The 22,938-nt window shown below is 40.2% G+C and overlaps 1 protein-coding gene across 11 annotated transcripts in view; it reads left to right on the forward strand.

Annotated features, from left to right (window-relative positions):
• LOC114323085 (initiation factor 4F subunit (DUF1350)) overlaps window positions 1-22,938 on the forward strand; it is a 55,087-nt gene that overhangs the window by 25,355 nt on the left and 6,794 nt on the right. For 7 of the 11 annotated variants that reach the window (XM_028270552.2, XM_028270553.2, XM_028270555.2 and 4 more), the window contains 4 exons: window positions 12,268-12,380; window positions 12,748-12,837; window positions 12,926-13,057; window positions 16,230-16,365. In XM_028270552.2, the coding sequence (XP_028126353.2) occupies window positions 12,268-12,380; window positions 12,748-12,837; window positions 12,926-13,057; window positions 16,230-16,365 (471 nt within the window). The remainder of the gene's footprint in view (window positions 1-12,267; window positions 12,381-12,747; window positions 12,838-12,925; window positions 13,058-16,229; window positions 16,366-22,938) is intronic. The other 4 variants (XM_082905765.1, XM_028270554.2, XM_082905764.1 and 1 more) reach the window with 1 other exon arrangement.

Here is a 22,938-nt window from a genome sequence, read left to right on the forward strand (position 1 = left end):
AAGAAGAAGAGAGAGAGAAGATTTTATTGATATGTAGAATTGTGTGTTTTACAATGAGATGAAGTAGCCTATGTATAAGCCAAAGTAGATTAGGGCTTATGTTATGGAGTACATCATAAAATAGGGCTGGTGTCATGGATGACATCAGGATAGGAATGATGTTGTGGATGACGTCATAGAATAGGGTTGATGTCATGAATGACATCAGAATAGGGCTGATGTCATGGTGTGACATGGATGACATATACACTAACACTTAACACTCCCCATCAAGTTGGTGCAAATATATCTCTCATGCTCAACTTGCAACAAATTGGATGAAAGACCTTACTACTAAGACCTTTGGTAAACACGTCAGCCAATTGATCTTCCGACTTTACAAAAGGTATACACATCAAACCTTTATTCAATTTTTCCTTAATAAAATGTCGGTCAATCTCAATATGTTTGGTTCTGTCAGGTTGAACAGGATTGTGAGCAATACTGATGGCAGCTTTGTTGTCATAGTTTAGTCATAGGATCACCATAAACAATTCCTATATCACTCAACAAAGACTGAAGCCACATGAGTTCACAAGTACCATGCGCCATAGCTCGGTATTCTGCCTTTGCACTAGACCGGGACACCACTGTTTGTTTCTTACTATGCCAAGTGACTAAATTACCCCCTACAAAAGTGCAGTAACCAGATGTAGATCTCCTGTCATCTACAGAATCTGCCCAATCTGCATCAGTAAATGCCTCCAACCTCAAGTGCCCATGATTAGAAAATAAAATTCCTTTTCCCGGGGCAAATTTAAGATACCTCAAAATGCAATACACAGCCTCCAAATGTGTTGTACTAGGATCATTCATAAACTGACTTACTATCCCAACTGATAGGCAATATCCGGCAGAGTGTGAGAGAGGTATATAAGCTGTCCAACAAATCTTTGGTACCTTTCCTTCTCCACCGAGTTATCAACACTACTACAAAGATGATGGCTAACCTCAATAGGTGAATTAGCTGGCTTATAGCCTAACATGCTTGTTTCTTCAAGAAGATCTAGAATGTACTTCCTTTGAGAAATAAGGATGCCTTTGTCAGATTTGGCAACTTTAATTCCAAGAAAGTACCTCAATGGGCCGAGATCTTTGATCTCAAACTCCTCGGTCTACTTCATCTTCAGATGTCTCACATCCTCCTCTTCACCATTTCCTGTCACAACTATATTATCCACATATGCAATAACCATAGTTACCTTATTTGCATTGCGTTTGACAAACATGGTATGATCTGCATTGCTTTGCTTTGCTTATACCCAAACCTTAACATTGCTTTCAGAAATCTGTTAAATAAGTCCGAGGAGACTGTTTCAAACCATATAACGCTTTCTTTAACTTGCAGACTTTCCCAACTGTAGATTGAGAGAAGAATCCTGATGGCACATCCATATAAACCTCCTCCTCTAAATCCCCATGAAGAAATGCATTCTTCACATCTAGTTGTTGCATAAGCCACTCTAGGTTAGCTGCACATGAAAGGATGGCTCAAATGGAATTCATCTTTGCTACAGGAGTAAAGGTTTCTTGATAATCCATTCCATATGTCTGAGTATATCCCTTTTGCTTTGTATCATTCGATTGCCCCGTCTGCCTTTTGCTTAATGGTGAACACCCACTTACATCGCACTAATATTTTTTCCACTTGGAAGAGAGACTAACTCCCAGGTATTATTCTTGCTTAGGGCTTGCATTTCTCCTACCATAGCTCCTTTCCACTCAGGATCATTAACAGCTTATTTCCAACACTGTGGAATACACATAGAAGATAGAGACGAAACAAAAGCACTATATATAGGAGACAATGAATCATAGGATAGAAATTTATAAATAGGGTGTTGAGTATATGCCCTAACCCCCTTTCTAAGAGCAGTAGGAAGACTCAAATCATTGATAATAGGATTGTCAACTACTGATGAAGAAATAGAATGAGGTATTTTACCTGTAGAATCAGTGGAAATAGGATCTGGAGCTGGCACGAGGGACGATGATTCACTTGGTGGCACAATGGATGGCTGCTCTTTCTGGCGTCGTGAATAAGTCTTAAAATCAACCTTATCCAAACGCCCCTAATGTCAGGCTTAACACCAAAACCACTCTCAGGCTGATATGACATCATCTCATCCGCAATCTCATCTATAACACTCTCCCTCGGAGGAGATAGCGAAGAAGAAATAAAAAAGGACTCAGATTCACGAAAGGTGACATCCATACTAACATACACTTTTCGAGTGTGAGGATCATAGCATTTTGTAACCCTTCTGAGTAGCAGAATAGCCAAGAAAGGCACAACGCACAACTTTAGGATCAAGCTTTTCATGAGTACGAGGCTGCAAATGAGCAAAACAGACACACCCAAAAACCAGAGGAATGGAAGACGTGGGAGAAGCCACAGGAAGAAGTGCAAGAGGAATTTGGAATTGAGGACACTGAAAGGCATACAGTTGTTGAGATAAGCAGCAGTAAGAACAACATCACCCCAAAAAGACTTAGAAACTTTCATGGTAAACAAAAGGAAGTGAGTAACTTCAAGAAGATGGCCATTCTTGCGTTTAGCGACTTCATTCTACTCAGGAGTGCCAACGCAACTAGTCTAATAAAGAATGTCATGCTCCTCAAGGTATGCTCGGAAAGCTCCATTAATATACTCAGTCCCATTATCACTCCGAAGACTTTTAGTGGTAGCATTAAAGAGATTGTGTACCATTTTATGAAAAAAGGCGAAAATAAGAAAAAAAAAACCTCACTTTTAGTTCAAAGAAGATAGACCCAAGTCACATGGGAATAACAATCAATAAAAGTGACAAAGCAACGATATCCAGAAGTAGACACTACGGGGAAAGGCCCCAACACATCAGTATGAACAAGCATAAAAGGAAAGGTACTTTTATTAATTGAAGGATAACAAGTACGTTTATGCTTAGCAAATTTACAAGCATCACAAACAAAAGTGTTCCTAGAACAATCTCGAACTAAGGAAGGAAAAAGTCTTTCTAAAATACTAAAGGATGGATGACCTAAATGACGATGCCATTGATGAAGGGGAAGAGGAGAACTAGCAGTGCACTGAAGAGCCTGAGTGTTGGACAACAGTAATGGAGGAGGGACAAAGTTAAGACTCATTCTGATGGTTCTCTTGAGCACTACAAGGCTCGCCTGGTTGCCAAGGGTTTTTTACATGAGTATGTTATTGATTATGAGGAGACCTTTGCCCTTGTTGCCAAGATGACTACTGTTCGTACTTTAATATATGTCGCTGTTGTTCGTCATTGGCCTCTTTATCAGATGGATGATAAGAATGCTTTTCTTAATGGTTATCTTGCTGAGGAGGTTTACGTGCGTCCTTCCCTTGGTCTTCACCATTCCTCTGGACAGGTTTGTTGTCTTTGGCATACTCTGTATGGTCTGAAACAATCTCCTCGTATTTGGTATGATCGCTTTCAGACTACTGTTACTGAGCTTGGGTTTCATCCTTCTACCTAGGACTCTACTTTGTTTCTCCTCCACATCTCTGCTGGTTTTGTTGCCTTATTACTGTATGTGGATGATATGATTATTACTGGCTTTGATTCTTCTGCTATCTCTGAGGTCAAGCAGTATTTCTTTCGCACCTTCAAAATGAAAGATTTGGACCCATTGTGGTACTTTCTTGGTATTGAGGTGGCTTCTTCTTCCAAGGGCTACTTGTTGTCTCAGGCCAAGTATGCTAATGAAGTTATTCACCGTATTGGTCTTACTGACACTAAGATTGCTGATACCCCCATTGAGCTTAATGTGAAACTTAAGACTACTGATGGTGTTCCTTTGCCTGATCCTACTTTATATCGAGAGCTTGTGAGTTGTTTAGTCTGTCTGATGGTTACTCATCCTAACCTTGCCTATGTTGTTCATATGGTTAGTCAGTTTGTTTCTGCTCCTCTCTCCTCACATTGGCTGCATTTGTTCGGATTCTTCACTATCTCCGAGATACTATATTTCAGGGTTTATTGTTGTTATCTACTTCCTCTCTGGACTTAGTGGCCTATGTTGATTCTGATCGGGCTAGTGAGGTTACTGATAGCAAATCCATGTCTGGTTTCTGTATGTTTCTTGGCAATTCCTTGATCTTTTAGAAAAGCAAGAAACAAACTGTTGTTGCTCACTACATTGCCAAAGCAGAGTACTGTGCTATAGCTTATGCTACTGTTGAGATTGTTTGGCTTTGTTGTCGCTTATCTGATTTGGGTATCCCTCGGTCTTCTCCGACCTCCCTCTATTGTGACAACCGCAGTGCTATTTAGATTGCCCATAACATTGTCTTTCATGAGCGGACGAAGCACATTGAGATTGATTGTCACTTTGTCCATCAACTTCTGTAGTCTGGCTCTATCTCGCTTCCTTTCGTCTCTTCGACTCTATAACTCGCTGACTTCTTTACCAAAACCCACACCACTGCTCGGTTTTAGTTTCTTCTTGGCAAACTCTTAGTATTTTCTTCTCAAACACCTTAAGTTTGAGCGGGGGTGTGAAAATATTAGGTTTATATATATATATGGTGGTATATATATTAGAGATTTGAGCATATAGTTTTGTTTCCTTTTTAGTTCTAATGTTTGAATTGTTATATATACTAATGTATTCTTGTTTCAAAAACACAATTGAATACACAAAAATTCTTCAAAAACCTTACAATGAAAGCCAATGAGTTCTCCCCTTTCCTCGTAAATAAAGCTTAACGGAACGACTCCAGGCAGCAAAATTTTTCCCATTCAGCGCCACACTCGTGATACGATGAAAATGAGTATGATGTGAGAGAAAAATTTGGAGTAACTGGTACCATAGTAAAAACATTAGATGAAGACTCAGTCATGGTGACTAGAGAAGCAGGTGATGTGTATGGTTAACAATATAGAATGATACACAAATCATAGAACACACCGAACACATGGTGTAACTAATCCAACAAGTGCTACCGAATAATCCGGTAGCCCACTAACAAAAATAACAAAGAAAAGATGTTTACCACATCAACACAAGAACCCTGGAAGGGTAAAAAGGGGGTAAAACTATCGAGAAGACCAGCCGCACTAGACCCAAGCCAGAGAGGGCCTAGTTGGCACCTAAAAGACTGTCGGCAGTAGGGTTGAGGGGTTGTGGAGGGATGAAGGTGGCTGTCGGCTAGGGTAGAAAGAGAAGAAGGGGTGTAGGGTGGATAGGTAGGAGAGAAGAGGCAGCCGGTGTAATGGGTGGGAAGGTTCTGAAAAGCAGTTGTAGTCGCTGTAACGGTGGCAGTGGCGCGGTTGTGGTTGCGGGATGTAAAGGCCGTAACGTAATGGTTGCGGTAACCGGAACCATGAATTTTTTTATTTTTCGCACAATTTAAAAAAACTTACCGATACGTATATTTTTTTTCCATTATCATATTTATTGGGTTTTAAAATAAATATTGATCATTTTTTTTAAATTTTAAAATATGATCCAATAAATTTTATATTTTTAAATCACTATAAACTGAGTTTTTTACATTTTATTTTAATAATTAATGACTTTATATGTCATAAATTCATATTATGCTTGTGGCAAAAAAATATATATATATTATTGGACTTAGATGTATAAAATTATTTTTTTAATTATTATACTTGTGGAAGCATATGCAACTTTTAATTTGAATAGTTTTAAAAAATAAATTATGCATGCTAATGTAATCATATAAAAATTAAAAAATAAATTATAAAGATTTTTTTTTTTTTTGTTTGGATTTGGACTACTTGAATATTCATTCTCTTTTTGGATAACTAGTAAATAAAAATAAAATAAACTAATCAAAAAAAATTGACATGTATAAAAAATGTGTTAATATATAATTATAGGTGTTATGTTTTCTAGATATTTTACAAAAAAATCAATTACTAAACAATGACAAATGTAAAAGAATAAATAATAGCCTATATATATATAAATAGATAATGACCACACTTATTATTATTATTATTATTTTCAAACAATATATAGATAGATGCACACAAACAAAATGGTTGAGTGATAGCAGCTGAATAGAATATAGCATAGGTCTTGCTCCTATGCTACTCCTTACTCTATTTCTTACTTCACCTTCTTCCCTTTTCTCTCTATCCCCCTTCCCCCATTTTCAGTTTTTTTTTTTTTTTTGAAGCAGTTTGGAACCGTTATGTAACGGTGTGTAACAAGCCGTTAAGGCCGTTATGGCACCATTACGACCGCTACGGCCGACACACCTGTGAATCTCAATCGCACTGCAAAAGCGGCCGTAACGGATGGCGGTAACCACCAAAACCGTTACGTAACGGCATTACGTAACGGTTGCGGCCGCTTTTTAAAACCTTAGGTGGGGCTACCGGGTAGATGAGGGCTGCCGAAATAGAGAGAGGAAGTTGGTGGCTAGGGTTTGGCTCTAATACCAAAAAGAATAGAAGAATTGAATGGCTTAGTCTAGAATGGAGACTAGCCTGTGTATATATACTGATAGAGATTTACAGGATAGGAAATAACGTAAAAGGAAACAAAATCAAGGCCTAACCAATGCCATAAAATAAGACCTAATTGATTCTAAGAAGCTTGAGGGCAACCAACAAAGCTCAAACCTTGCTCATGGTGCATGGGGTGAACCAACAAATGTCCAGGAAGCCTAAGTTCCCTAAGCTTAGCATCGGTATGTCCAGCTCAAGGGCAATGAGCATCAACATTGAACAACAATGACTAAGTCTCAACCAAGCTATTAGCTGCAGATTTCCTCAATCCAAGTAATCTTATTAGAGATTAACAGGTGGCCAGCACACTTCCACGGGGATTTCCATGGAGCAGTAGTATGGCATGTAAAGATCCAAAGGGGCCCTGATATGCGCCCTCCGACAGCAAACATGCTAGGTCAAGAGCTGGTTGCTCTAGGCATGCTATGGACCAATGGTGCTTATCAAGGGCTGACTGAACCCCTGGCTTTGCATCTCTTCAATCATCTCAACCCACAAAGTTAACACGTGTACAATTTATGTCCATATAACCCACCTGAAATTTTCCATTTTTGGCAAATTCTAGGAAGCAGCAAAGAGAAGATTTCCATTTTGAGCTTACCTCTTGTCCTCTCAAGTATTAAATGAGCCAAGCCATCTATCAACAATACAACTAACCCTTTTGACCTATAAATGGAGCCTTAAACTTTCCCTTGGAAGGCAAGCTATCAAAGGCAACCAATAGCAGCACCTTCTTCCACTTCTAATATTCCGCTCCTGATATCCTTCTTTTTTTCCGACCGTCAATACAGAAGTCGCTCCAGCTAACTGCAACTCACTTTCAGCCCATCACTCACTCCCAACCCCTTGAACATATGTCATTGTTCGCAACAAGACACCAAAAACATGCTTATACCTATTTGAGTTATACCTTAAACAGCCCACGAAAGGTAGGAAGATGGAATATGGACAGCAGCTTCCCACACTACTTGAACTTTAGGCGTGACACCCATGCTTCAAAGCCTCCTCACGCAACTTTTGCCCGCCTAGCAATCTTACTGTTAAAACCTACCATCACCTACTCCATCTACTACACCTACCACTACCTACTACCACCTACTACACACCTACCACTACCACCTACTACCACCTACTCCACTACATCTCCTATATAAGGAGCCCCTCACCATTTGTAATTAATAACATACATCAATCAATAATACATCAATTTTAACATGGTATCAGAGCAGGTTTAGAACCTAGTATTTTCGCTTCCCCGGCGGGCGGCAACCTCACTTTAGCCGCCCGCCAGACCTCAACCTATTCCGCTTATTTTCTACACATACCTTCACTCGGTTCGGATCACATGCGTCTTCAGGTTTCAAAGATGTGACTGCAGTGCTAAACACTGTATCTGGGGTTGCCTGCAGCGCTTTGACAATCCCATCTATTACTTCCGGATCAATTAGAGGTTCATCCCCTTGAATATTGACAACGACATCATATTTTTCCTTGAGCTTTTGTAGTGCTTCATTGCAACGCTCAGTACCGTTTCGGCAAGATTCTGATGTCATTATCACATCAGCACCAAATCCAGATCTGCAAACAGTAGAGGGATCTCAGATCAACCCATCCAAATTTACAACTCAAAATCTCCTCCTCCGTAGCTTCGGCGACACCACCGCAGCACCGTGCTCCCGCTTCCCCTCCGCCTCGTCGGAAAACCAGCTCCACTGCAAGTGCTCCAAACCGCCTGCGGAACTCCGGCATACACCTCCCCGGAAGTCCTCCGCGACACCACCGCAGCATCGAGACCCTGTGATCATGCTCCTCCTTGGTGGCGTACGACTTTCCGACCTTGCTCTTGAAGAGGCTGAAGTGGTTTTCGTAGTTCAACTGGTGGTCCTCGCCGACGACCTGCCGGATTATGGCGTCATCGCCGTCCGAATCGGCGGCTGAAGCGAAGGACGTCGCAATGACGAGAGAGAAAACGAAGAGGAGAGAGAAATGGGGTGCTTCTGTAAGAAGTACAGGATGCTCTTCAGGGGCTACACGGAGTTCATTATAGAACGTATGATGCCAGATCTTCTCCATGTCATCCCAATTGCTGACAATGCCATGTTCACCACACACGGCTGAACTCTCTCTCATCTTACCAAAATGCATGGGTGATGGCTCTCTCTCTATAATTGATACCACACACACCACAACACAGATCTCTCTCTTTACTCAAGGACAAAACCCATTCTTCTTTTATTTATTTAATCACACCCACTACAAAACCCATTCTTCTTTTATTTATTTAATCACACCCACTACGACTCTCATTATCACATCCATACACACCGCTATCATGTTGTCTCCATCTTTCTTTTATTTATCATTTTCAGATATATAATTATCATGTTTTTTTTTTTGGTCCACCACTCTGACCAAACACCTCTCGGTTCCCCACTACCCCTTTTAATTTTTTAATTTATGTTATGTTTTTTGACTTTTCATCATCAGCATGTTCACACTGGATTCCAACACTTCATTTTATATATTATTATTATTATTATTATTATTATTATTATTATTAAAATAAAAAAAAAAAAAAAAAATAAAAAAATAAAAAAATAAAAAAAACAAAAAAACAAACACCCAAAACTACATTCATTCCAGTTGATTTTTTTGCATTACCACCACACCTACCATTCGAGTTTGCACAACACCCATATTTTATTCATCTCAGGGGTCAACCCCGATCACAATTTTACACAAAAAAAAAAAAAAAAAAAAAAAAAACAAACAAACAAAACCCACACCCACAGTGGGATTTTTTCTTCTCTACTCTGCTGCAGGTCTCTTCTTCTTGCCTCCGTCCTGGACGGCCCTTGCCGTTGTTGCCTCCGTGTTTCCCACTCCACTGGGCACGATCACTCCACCCTGCTCCTCCACTACAGCATATGGCGGACCTCCAAATCGGAACATAACGGTTGCCTTCCGCTTCAGCTCCTTATTTTCCGCCTTTAGCACACTTATCTCTGCTCGCGCATCCTTATACATGCGCTGGAGCAGAGCCAGTTGGGCGTTTAACTGCTGCACCTCATTTGTCCTACTCTGCAGCCGGTGCGACAAGTTTGTGACCGCAGTCATGGTTTCCACGCATGACTTCAAAGTATACTGATTGGCCTCAATATCAGTTTGCACCGCCATTTTTTGCTCCACAGACCGCATCGGAAAGTTCAACGGAGCAAAACCCGAGGTGTTTGGTTGAGGTTCACTGGCCACCGCACTGGTTATCTCTCTTGTTGACTCGTTGAGGTCGGGAAAGAGAGTGAGTAGACCACGGGACGAAGATGCCATATTCTGGGTAGCTGAACGGGAAGAAGAGGCCATTGTTCAGATGTTTCAGAATGCAAATATTCAGATATTTCAGAATGAAAATGTTCAGCGGTTTCAGACTGGTTTGCACAGCCTCCGCCTCAACCTTGGTTTAAATAGCCAGGGCCGATCCGCGCATCGCGCGCCACTTGACGCCAGACGACAAAACGGGCGCGCAAGCCAATGTGGTGACGCGCCTCGCTATCATGTCCGGCACATCTTTTTATGACTTGGGCTCGCCTTTTGATGGCACGCCTTTTTATGGATTGGGCACGCCTTTTGAAAGATTGGGCACACCTTTTGAGGGTGCGACTTTTTAAGGATCCGACAAGACTCTGTAAACTGTCCCGACATTGATTCCGGTTAGCTCCTTCATGGGTCCGACAAGACTCTGTAAACTGTCCCGGCATTGATTCCGGTTAGCTCCTTCATGGGTCCGACAAGACTCAGTAAACTGTCCCGACATTGATTCCGGTTAGCTCCTTCATGGGTCCGACAAGACTCTGTAAACTGTCCCGACATTGATTCCGGTTAGTTTCTACAAGGGTCCAGCAAGACTCCGTAAACTGTCACAACAACTGTCACAACATTGTCTGCTACAACGGTCCGACATGACCCCATAAACTGTCTTCTACATCGGTCTGCCATAACCATACAGTCTTCTACAACGGTCTGACACGACCATACAGTGTCTCCTATCCATTTTTTTATTTTTCAGATTATTTTCTTGTTTTGTTACTCTCTCCAAACTCAAGTTGGTTAGTTCCTATCCCCCTTGAGTTTGCGGGGGGCTGTTAAAACCTACCATCACCTACTCTACCTACTACACCTACCACTACCTACTACCACCTACTACACACCTACCACTACCACCTACTACCACCTACTCCACTACATCTCCTATATAAGGAGCCCCTCACCATTTGTAATTAATAACATACATCAATCAATAATACATCAATTTTAACACTTACTAAAAATGTGGGTTGCCCTATAGAGTAAGGGCTAGAGCTTGCTTGCATCTACCAGTTTCTCCATCCCAGCCAGAGGTTCACAAGTCATCTTGATATCTAATGCAAGCATTGCAATCAAATATCAAATTGAGAGAGAGAGAGAGAGAGCAGAGCACATAGCTCAACCAAAATCTATATTATTCAATTAAAAACCAAGTAGAATGATCCTTACATCATTTATGTATAGGCCACAACTAATAGGACACTTCACCCACTAAATGGACATTTATATACAGTTGAAGTGTAAAAGTATGAAAAACTTCGATTAAGGCTAGAGAAAAAGAGAGAAGGAACAAAGAGAAGACTAAACATTAACCGTATGTTTTTAGGTTCTTGAATAAACCTAAACCATCAACAAATATTTATATAAAATACAATATGACTATATGACCATATTACCCTCACTCAACATGAAAAATAACATATACCACTATATATTCTAACATATACAAACTCATTTTGACGCTTAACCTATTTATCCTACTACATCGATCTCTCTCTCCTAATACCATTGTTTCACGGATTTTCATGTATTTTACATGTTTATGCAAGTTATTAAGAAGATTTCTAATCCACGACACAAGGCCCGAAGACACAAATAGAGGTGCCTTTGAGTCAGCCCAACATCTTGAGGTCACAATCAAGCTGTGTCTAGTTCCCTTTGAACCCAGGCCCAATTCGCTCGACCAACTTTCATCTCAATACATAGCAAATAACAATATATAGTCGTTATTAATTTTATTTTTTGTCGTAACCCCTCTATGTGGGTGTTTGGAAAGTGGATTTTTATGTAGGTTTTTTTAGTTGTGGGATATTATTAGAGAAAAAATTTTTGGTGTTTGGGAAGATGGTTTTTTGTGTGGTTGGATGTGATGTTTGTGAGAGAAAAAGTGAAATGATTATGGGGTTTGATGTGATATTTTGTTTGGATTTGTTTTTTTTTGGTTTTGCAAAAAATGTCTTTTAGTGAAAAAAAATAAAAAAAAAACCAAAAAAAGTTGTTGCCAAGCACCGCCTATATGTCTCCTAATTTTTTGAAGATCATTGTGTCCCGTGTTTTATGGCCTGGGATAGAGTCGAATGGAGAAGAATGATTCATATAGCCGACCCCATTTGATGGGACTTAAGGCTTGGTTTGGTTTATTGTGTCCTGTGTTTGTGCTGCTTAGCATTGTACTATGGTTGATGAAGATTTGGGACGAGCACACAGCGGTCATGTGCGTAGTTGTGTAATTATCTCTAGGTATGACTGTTAGTGGTAATATTTCCTTTCATGTGAATGCATTACTTGATGCTTGGGTTACTAGACTTAAATGTATATTCTTGTGTTCTTCACTTTTTCCGAATACTCCAACCTATCATTGATACAAATAATGTAGGAGATGCATGGAAGACACTACTTGATATGGCTGCAATGATACCAGACTATGATCAGGAAGCTGTGGTTTCCTTAACCAAATTTGTCGATCAATTGCCCTCAGTACTGAATCAGGTTGGATGCCTAAATGATTCTCCAAGAAACTGTTTTTTGAGCAGACTTCTTTGTTTCTTGTGGAATGTAGATCTTCGATTTGTGTCTCTTTACCTGACTGTCCTTGAGTCTAATTATTTCAGAAGATCCAGTTTACCAATAATTTAAATATTTTTGCTAAAATCCATTAAAAAGATTTGGTCAATGGATTTTAAAAATTTTAACTAGACAGTTTATCAGTCTAGGGATCAGAGGTGGGGGAAAACATGTATAATATTTGCATGGTTCAAAGCTTCTTTAACCCTTTCTGATACCTTCAAGTGGTAGACTGGTAACTGTGTTACAACTAACCTGGATACATTATTAAAGTTGATATTTCTTCCTCTAGGTCAGACAGGGGATATCGGAGTTCAAGCCAACACCCTCAGAGAATCGTGATTGTTTTAAGAACTCATACAATGTTGAGCACACACTACTGGTATTATTGTGCATTTAATGCCAGAATTAAATCAGAGTAGATGCCTTTTGATATTTATTGTGGTGATGTATTGAATTGTATTTCTCAGGTGAAGTTCAATTTTGATACGATTGACGAGACAGATCTCCTTGAAGAGACACTAAAGCCTCGTGTAGAGTCTATAGGTGGAACACTAGAGAAGGTCTTATTGACGGGTAACCATGTCACACCTTGCGTACAGGTGACAATTTGCTCATTGTTATTGCATGTTTGCTTTCTACATACAATATTATATGTGCATGTGTCACAGTGCCACAATTGTAAACTAAATATTGGGTAAATTACAAAAAACAAATACCTTACTGTTTGACCCTTTGTAACAAATTGAACCCCAGCATTTTAATTTAATCAATTTAAACTCTGAATTTTTAAAGAGATCCCAATCCTAAACATCTGTTCATCTCCATTTAGAATGACTAACGGATGATGCTGATATTGTAAATTCACATCATTATTATTGTTATTATTATTTTTTTATCTCATCATCTTCATCAACAAAACTTACAATATATATAGTAATAATCCACTGCCTCACTTCTGACCATAGGCCATCCACCTTTGCCATCATCTCCTCGGTCCACAATGTCCGCCACCACTCCATCCCACCCCTACCCACCGTTGCACACACACACAAATAGAAAAAACGAAGCACTATAAATCAGAATTTTAGGGTTTATATTGAAAATTTTGAATACCCAGGGTTTAATTTGTTAACACTAATTAGAAATTTAGCGAGAGTATACCTATTTATATGGTCTCAAGCTATGAAGCACGGACACGGACACGGACACGCGACACGACACGGACACGACATGGACACGCCGACACGCAAATTTTCAAAAAATGGGGGACACGACACGCTGGGGATACGTTCAATATATATAATTAATTTTATTTATTATATGTCATAAAATTATTAAAAAATAATTAAAAAAACATTGAAATAACATAAAATTGCATTCCATTAATACATAAGATGTCATTCGAAGCTACCAACCATCATTTGTTACAAAATGCATGAAAATCGAACCACAAAATATAAAATTATCCAATGTACCAACAACTATCATCTATTACAAAATCCATAAATATCAGAAAATGTGAATTTAAGTAGAGGAACCTTTGAAAGTATTATTACAAAAATTACATTGTAATTGGCAATTTCCTCCTCCTTTCCCAGGTTTTGCTAATTTAGTTATATACTTCCACAATGGTTTGTTCTCATCAAAATCATCATCAGGGATATCATTAGAACTACCACCCGTAGTAGCCATTGGTTCAGAATTACAAATTTGTTCCTATAATAAAATTAATAAACACACATTATTATTAAAATTAACAAAACTAATAAAATATATATATATATATATATATTCTGAAATAAGACATATTAACAAAATTAATTAATAAATATATATATATATATATATATTCTGAAATAAGACATATAGAGGGGGAAAAAATAAAAAATGAAAATAGAAAAAAAAAAAAAAGACGCGAAAAAACAAAATAAAAAACAAAAATATACTCAGACAGAGAGAGAAAGGAGACGTCGACAGACAGAGAGAGAAACATCGACTGACGAACGAATACCAGAAGAAGAAGGAAGAAGAAGGAAGAAGACCGAAGCCGAGGAAGGAAGAAGAAGGAAGAAGAAGGTGTACCTTACGAGCGACGAGCGACAGCCGAGGAGCGGCGACGAGCGACGGACGAGCGACCAGGTTCTCTTTCTCCTCTGTTATCTTCGCCTTCTCTCTCTCTTTTTGTTCTCTGCTAAGCTCTTTGATCGATTTAGGGCAAACAAAAGTTATTTTTGTTTTTTTACAGATTGACCCCAAAAATATTTTGTAAATTCTGAAATTGACCCTAAAAATGTTTTGTAAATTTTGAAATTGACCCCGTGCGTGTCCCGAAAGTGTCCATAACGTGTCTTGGACGTGTCCGGCTTCAAAAAAAAAAAAAATTGGACACTCTAGTGCGTGTTGGACATGTGTCCACCGCGTGTCCGATGCGTGTCCGTGTCCGACACGTGTCCAACACTGGTACGGAGCCCTCGGAGAGGTGTCCGTGCTTCATAGGTCTCAAGAATAATGGAGAATACTACGTAGTGATTATTAATACAGACATGTTTATGTAGTGATATTATGAATTTACGATAATTCTTTTTATAGCTCATGACAAGATAACCATGCCTTGGTGATGTAGTAGAATAAATAGGCTAAAGTGTCAATTAAATAGCTTATTAGTTCTAGTCTATATATAGGTGATGTAATAGTCCATTGTACTGAGTTTTTGGAATAAAAGAATATACATTGAAATTGGAGTAAAGCTTAGTTTCTCTCTCTAGCCCGAAGGGGTTTTACCTCTAATTGGGGCATTTGTCTTCTCTCTCTTGATTTTGCATTTGGAGTTCATCATTTGGTATCAAAGCATCAAGAACTTGGCCTGGTGGGGGTGAAAAAGAACTATTGTTCATCTCTCTTCAACTCAGATTTCAGATTTCACATCTTGCATTACTTGAAGGAACTCGATATCCTAACCAAATGTGATCTAGGTTCGCAATCGTTTGGATAGTCGCGACTAGGTCCAGATTCAAGATTCGAGATCACGGCCTAGCCCTAGAATTGATTTCACGAATTGGTTGTTGATCGTGAGTGATTCTCGGTCTTGCGAACTTGATCGTGAGTTGAATCTTGATTTTGCGACTCCAGCTCTTCATTGTTGCTCTGGATTTCGCAGAATCTAAATCAAATTCAGTTTCGATTGACACTGGGATTTGCGAAGTTTCCTCTTGATTTGCTGTTGAGTTCGATCGATCGACTTCACTGTTCTAATTTCGCCAATCGAAATCATAATTTGGGACTGAGTTCATAACTTATTGGATGATCACCATCTAACTTGCGTACCTGGATTGAAGTCTGTATTCTCACATCGAAGAAGGAGATCTGAAACTGATCCAAAAGGTTTGGGTGAGATCTGTAAATAATCCGCAAGTCTTGGATTAGGTTTGAAATTGGCCCGAAGGTACTTGGTGATATTCGAAACCTTGATTCTAGCAATCGACTCTTTCTAGGACTCTTCATGATTGCAAACTAGACTTAGCTTTTCGATCTGGCTTTGCAACTCAAAGGTTGATCTGCGACTCTAGCTCGTCTTTGAGTCAAACATCGCGACCCTTCGTGACTCTGAAATTTGAATTTGGACTCTAGTTTTTTGCTGTGTCTACTTGCTACTGTTGTTCTTGGTTTGATTTCTTGTCTGCAAATTTGACCTTGTAATCTGCATTTTGGGATTGATTGTGTTGTTCTGCAAATCTTTTTATCTTTTGGTTCTATTATGTTGTTTGTTTATAGGTAATCGCAGTTGAGATTGTCAAGGTTTGGGTGAAGAAGCCGAGATTAAATTCTCACTGGGAGGAAGCAAAGATGCAAATTCATAATCAAAGAGATGAGTTGAAACAAAAGAGCAACAAATTGTGCCTTGGAAGAGGTACCATGCTATTTTTGAAAGCTTCAAAGAGTTTATTTGAAGTTGGAAGTGTTTCCTGCTTCTATATGCCTCCATAAGATGTTGGCTTGAGTTTAGTATGCTGTTGGCAGTGATGTTCATTTGACATTTGTGTCTACAAGACAGAAGGAATAATGCAATGCAGATTTCTTGATCCTGATTAGTTTTTCTCATGTGGCTCTTACCTAGTAGTTGCAATGTCGATCCTGTCGCAATGTGTCCCATCTTTCAGCCTTGTTTGTTTTGGACGATATCATTTGCCAGCCTGGTAGTCTCGTTCCAATAGGAAGAGTACTCGTTTATACCAGTTTGCATGTCAGAGGTGAAGCGGTTCGGAAAAATGAGAGTCTGTCCAAGTGTTAACAAGGGGGAGTATGGTCGTGATGGGAGTTGTCAGTTTGCACCTGTGGTTGCTTAGCCAAAGAAGCAAATTGATGTATTCGCATAAGGATGAGTTGTGAGGAGACATGTTTGTGTTGAGCATGGAGATGCAACGCATATTCCTCGCCTAGGGATTCAATGCATGGTGTTACGTTGAGCACACTTAGTTGCTGCTTAAACTTGAGGACAAGTTTCTTAAAGAGGAAGAGTCTGATATGGTAGAATAAATAGGCTAAAGTGTCAATTAAATAGCTTATTAGTTGTAGTCTATAAATAGGTGATGTAATTGTCCATTGTATTGAGTTTTCGGAATAAAAGAATAAACATTGAAATTGGAGTAGAGCTTAGTTTCTCTCTCTAGCCCTTAGGGGTTTTACCTCTAATTTGGGCATTTGTCTTCTCTCTCGATTTTATCTTGATTTTGCATTTGGAGTTCATCACTTGGGGTGTGTCGAGAGACAAGATTCGAGTAACCATGATGCGTCCCCAACATGTTTGGGCAAAAAAAAAAACAAGTAAAAAATTGGATGCACCGTGTGATGTATCCGATACATATCCTAATGTGTCCATGGCGTGTCACCTTCATATAGTGACTATCACGACCCCATCTTGCCCCAAACATGATAGTGTAGTGATCGGCCAGTAGTTGCGGACTACTAAAGACCTAATTTCTCAAAACAAGTTGGACTTTTAGGATAATTAGGGCAAACTTTCCATTTTTTTTTTTTTTTTGGAGTGTGGAAGCCATTATTTGCTTATATTGAGTTCATTTGAAACATTTATTCAGAGCAGTGCATAACTATATGAGATGAAAGCATACATTGCTCTTCGATTGTTATCTTATATTATTTCATGTTCTAAACAACAAAGTAAGATACAACACTACAAAGCTTTACAAAACCAGTACATCAAACTTCTCTTTGTAACCAAGCTCTTCGTCACCTACATATATATATAAGCGAGAGGGGTGAGCTATTGCCCAGTGTAGTAATATAGTAAAGCGGTAAATGAGTGAACATCGGCAAGCTTTATAAATCATAATACGAGAATCATACCTTGAGCATAACATGAGCATTTGTTTTTAGAAGGTTGTAGCTTACCATGAGCATAATACTTCAAGACTTGAATTTCAAGCATGATATATATGAAGCTTGAGTAACCAGCTTAGGGTTTGATAGTATATCATCCCCTATTTATAAATGAAGATTAGGGTTTACAAGATGAGACAATTACAAGTCGAGCCTTAAGGGCATAGAATAATTACAAACCAAAAAAGCTCAGATAATAATATAATATGCAAACACTCTCCCTCAAGTTGCTGCGAAGATATCTCTCATGCCCAGCTTGCCTAATATGTCATGAAATGGTTTATTCCCAACCCCCTTGGTGAGAATGTCAGCAAGTTGTTCACCAGATTGGACAAAAGGAGTACAAATGGTACCACTAGTGAGTTTCTCCTTAATGAAGTGGCGATCAATCTCAACATGTTTTGTCCTGTCATGTTGAACTGGATTGTGAGCGATGTTGATGGCGGCCTTATTATCACAGTATAACCGCATGGAGTCTGTCTGATCAATACCTAGATCACTCAACAATAACTTGATCCATAGAAGTTTACACACACCTTGTGCCATAGCTCTAAACTCAGCTTCTGCACTTGACCTGGCGACCACATTCTGTTTCTTACTCCTCCAAGTAATTAGGTTGCCTCCAACCAATACCCTGAAGTCGATCTCCTATCAGTTACTGATCCAGCCCAGTTAGCATTTGTATAGGCTTCCACACGAAGATGATCATACTTTGAAAAATAAAGACCCTTACCAGGAGCAGACTTCAAGTACCTCAAGATTCTCATGAGAACTTCAAAGTGAATCTGATGAGGAGCATGCATAAACTGACTAACCACACTGACAGCAACAGCAATATCAAGACGGGAGTGAGATAGGTAAATGAGCTTACCCACTAATCGCTGATAGCTCCCCCTATCAACTGCTTCTCCTCCTTCATCATCCCCCAATTTCTGATTGGGTTCCAGTGGAGTGGCACATGCCTTGCAGCCAAGCATCCCAGTTTCCTTCAATAGGTCAAGCACATATTTTCTCTGTGAGATAAATATCCCATCCTTAGAGCGAGCAACTTCAATTCCCAGAAAATACTTCAAGCTTCCCAAGTCTTTGATTTCAAACTCATTAGCTAAATATTTCTTCAACAGAGGTATTTTCCCACTATCATTACATGTAAGAACTATGTCATCTACATAAACAATAAGTGCTGTAGTCTTATCACGTGAGGAATGTTTCACAAACAAGGTGTGATTTGCCTGACTCTGTTTAGCCTGAGTGAATCTCTCAAACCAATCCCTTGGAGACTGTTTGAGACTATATAATGACTTCCAAAGCTTGCATACTTTGCCTTCTGTTTGATGATCCTCAAAACCAGGAGAAATGTCCATATATACCTCTTCTTCGAGGTCACCATGGAGAAAGGCATTCTTGACATCAAACTGATAAAGCGGCCAATCTAGATTAGCTGCTAGAGAGAGAAGTACTCTGACTGAATTCATCTTAGCCACGGGTGCGAAGGTCTCTTGATAATCAATGCCATATGTCTGAGTAAACCCTTTTGCCACAAGTCTTGCCTTGTAACGCTCAATAGACCCAACTGCTTTGTGTTTCACAGTATATACCCATTTACATCCCACAGGTCGTTTGCCCGTAGGTAACTCAGTCAATTCCCAAGTGCCATTCTTCCTAAGTGCTTTCATTTCCTCAATCATGGCTAGTTTCCACTCAGAGGTAGCAAGAGTATCCTGAAAATGGTTAGGAATTGTTAGAATTTCCCATCTTTACCTTCACCTACTCCACTACACACTCCACTTCACCTACCTCCACTTCACCACACACTCCACTTCACCTAACCCACTATCACCTCCACTACACCTACTACCACATTTTCTTCTATATATAGATTGTATAGGAATTGTAATTTATCAATCATATAACACATCAACATCTACATCAATCAATAATAATACATCAGTTATTTTAACATGGTATCAGAGCAAGGTTAAGAATTTAGTATTTTTCGCTTCACCGGCGGGTGGCAACCTCGGCTTGGCCGCCCGCCGGACCTCGACCTAGTCCGCTAAAATTTTCTACACAAATTCCCTCTGCTGCCACAAATTCCTTAACTAAACTCTTGTCTCTCTCTTCCATTCTTGCACCAATTCTTAACACACAACAGCCCATACACTCAATAAACAACAACAGCAACACCACCACCATCAGCCGCCACCGGGAAACTTCGTTTTCCTCAACTCCACCGCCGCTCCGGAAACTCTTTCAACCCACAAAATCTCCCCCACGCGACCGCCCAACCAGACCCAACAGTTCGTTGGCATCCCGCTTCAGGCCGTGACTTCCGCCGGCGGCTCCGCCTACTCCCAAGACATCTCGGCCCTCCTCTCGAAGCTCCTTATTCCTGCTGCTGCTGCTGTTATTGCTGCCTTCGCCGCCGTCAGATCCCCTGCCGTGGAAATCGGTGAATTCTCTGAGATCGATGAAGCCGTCGCCGTCCTTGTCGATCTCGTTCATCATACGATGAACCTCCTCGGGAGAGATTTCGGTGCCGAGAGCTCTCCGAATGAATCTGAGCTCGGAGGAGGAGCTCTTTCCGTCGGAAGAACACTCTCCACACTCTCCAACAGACTGATCATGGAGTTGGGTTTGAGTTGGAGATACACACGGACAATGTCTCTCTCTCTCTCACTTTTCACCCTCTCTTTCCTTTCTTTTTATTTTAATCTTCCCATTCCCTTTTCTCCTTATTATTCTATCCCCTTTTCCATTCTCCATCCAAAACCATTATCACACATCCACCGCCCACATCCCCCACTTTCTTTATACCCATCTTTTCTTTTATTTTATTATATATATATATTAAAATAATCAATCATAACATCACACCCCTGTGCTGGTTCCATTTATATATATATATATATTAAAATAATCAATCATAACATCACACCCCTGTGCTGGTTCCATCCATATGGGCTTGTCCCCTCTTACTCTTATTCTTATTATTATTATTATTATTATTATTATTAAAAAAAAAAAAAAAAAAAAAAAAAAAAAAAAAAACCTCATCCGCAGGCGGAATTTTTCTCCTCTACTCTACTGCAGGTCTCTTCTTTTTGCCTCCGTCCTGGGCAGTCCTTGCCAGTGTTGCCTCCGTGTTTCCCACTCCACTGGGCATGCTCACTCCCCCATACTCCTCCACTGCAGCATATGGCGGACCTCCAAATCGGAACATCACGGTGGCCTTCCGCTTCAGCTCCTTGTTTTCTGCCCTTAGCACGCTTATCTCTGCTCGCGCATCCTTATACATGCGTTGGAGCAGAGCCAGCTGGGAGTTTAAATGCTGCACCTCATTTGTTCTACTCTGCAGCCGGTTCGACAAATTTGTGACCGCCGTCATGCTTTCCACACATGCCTTCAAAGTATACTGATTGGCCTCCACATCCGACTGCATTGCCATTCTTTGCTCCACCGACCGCATCGGAAAGTTCAATGGAGCAAAACCAGAGGTGTTTGGTTGCGGTTCACTGGCCACCGCACCAGTTATTTCTCCTGTGGGCTCGTTCAGTTCTGGAAAGAGCGTGAGCAGGTTCTGGGTAGCTGAACGGGAAGAAGAAGCCATGTTTTTGGGTTGCCAAGTGTTTCAGAGAAGGGTTGGTTTCCGGGTGTTTCAAGATTTGCAGAGACAAGCTCTCCGAGCGTTCCGAGGTTTCAGACTAGTATGCACAGCCTTCGCCTCAACCTTGTTTTAAATAGCCAGGGCCAGCCACGCGCATCGCGCGCCTCTTGACGCCAAACGACAAACGGGCACGCCAACCAAGACACTCACGTGCCTCGCCATCATGTCCGGCGCACTTTTTGATAAATTGGGCACGCCTTTTGATGGCACGCCTTTTTAAAAAATTGAGCGCACCTTTTGAGGATGCGATTTTTTAAAGGGTCCGACAAGACTCTGTAAACTGTCCCGACATTGATTCCGGTTAGCTCCTTTATGGGTCCGACAAGACTCTGTAAACTGTCCCGACATTGATTCCGGTTAGCTCCTTTATGGGTCCGACAAGACTCTGTAAACTGTCCCGACATAGATTCCGGTTAGTTTCTACAAGGGTCCGACAAGACTCTGTAAACTGTCCCGACATTGATTCCGGTTAGTTTCTACAAGGGTCCAGCAAGACTCCGTAAACTGTCACAACATTGTCTTCTACAACGGTCCGACATGACCCCATAAACTGTCTTCTACAACGGTCCGACATGACCCCATAAACTGTCTTCTACAAACGGTCCGACATGACCCCATAAACTGTCTTCTACAACGGTCCGACATGACCCCATAAACTGTCTTCTACAAACGGTCCGACATGACCCCATAAACTGTCTTCTACAACGGTCCGACATGACCCCATAAACTGTCTTCTACAACGGTCCGACATGACCCCATAAACTGTCTTCTACATCGGTCTGACACCACCATACAGTGTCCTCTACAACGTTATGACACCCCATACAGTGTCTTCACCAACGGTCTGACACGACCATACAGTGTCTCCTATCCTTTTTTCTTTTTATGTATTTTCTTGTTTTGTTACTCTCTCCAAACTCAAGTTGGTTAGTTTCTCTCCTCCTTGAGTTTGCGGGGGGCTGTTAGAATTTCCCATCTTTACCTTCACCTACTCCACTACACACTCCACTTCACCTACCTCCACTTCACCACACACTCCACTTCACCTAACCCACTATCACCTCCACTACACCTACTACCACATTTTCTTCTATATATAGATTGTATAGGAATTGTAATTTATCAATCATATAACACATCAACATCTACATCAATCAATAATAATACATCAGTTATTTTAACAGGAATGCTAACAGAGGAAATATTGGACACAAACGCTCTATATGAGGATGATAAATGAGAGTAGGACACAAAATGTGAGATAGGATGTTGAGTACAAGATCTCACACCCTTCCTCTTGGCAATAGGAACATCAAGATCAATGGACTCAAGAGATTCAAAGTTACCTAGACTCTCATCAGAAGCAGGAGATGACAGTGAAGGAACAGAAGTGGTCCCTTGTATCCAGTTAACTTGTTG

The sequence above is a fragment of the Camellia sinensis genome, chromosome 14 (genome assembly GCF_055761805.1).
Source record: "Camellia sinensis isolate YWXY chromosome 14, ASM5576180v1, whole genome shotgun sequence".
Lineage (NCBI taxonomy): Eukaryota > Viridiplantae > Streptophyta > Magnoliopsida > Ericales > Theaceae > Camellia > Camellia sinensis.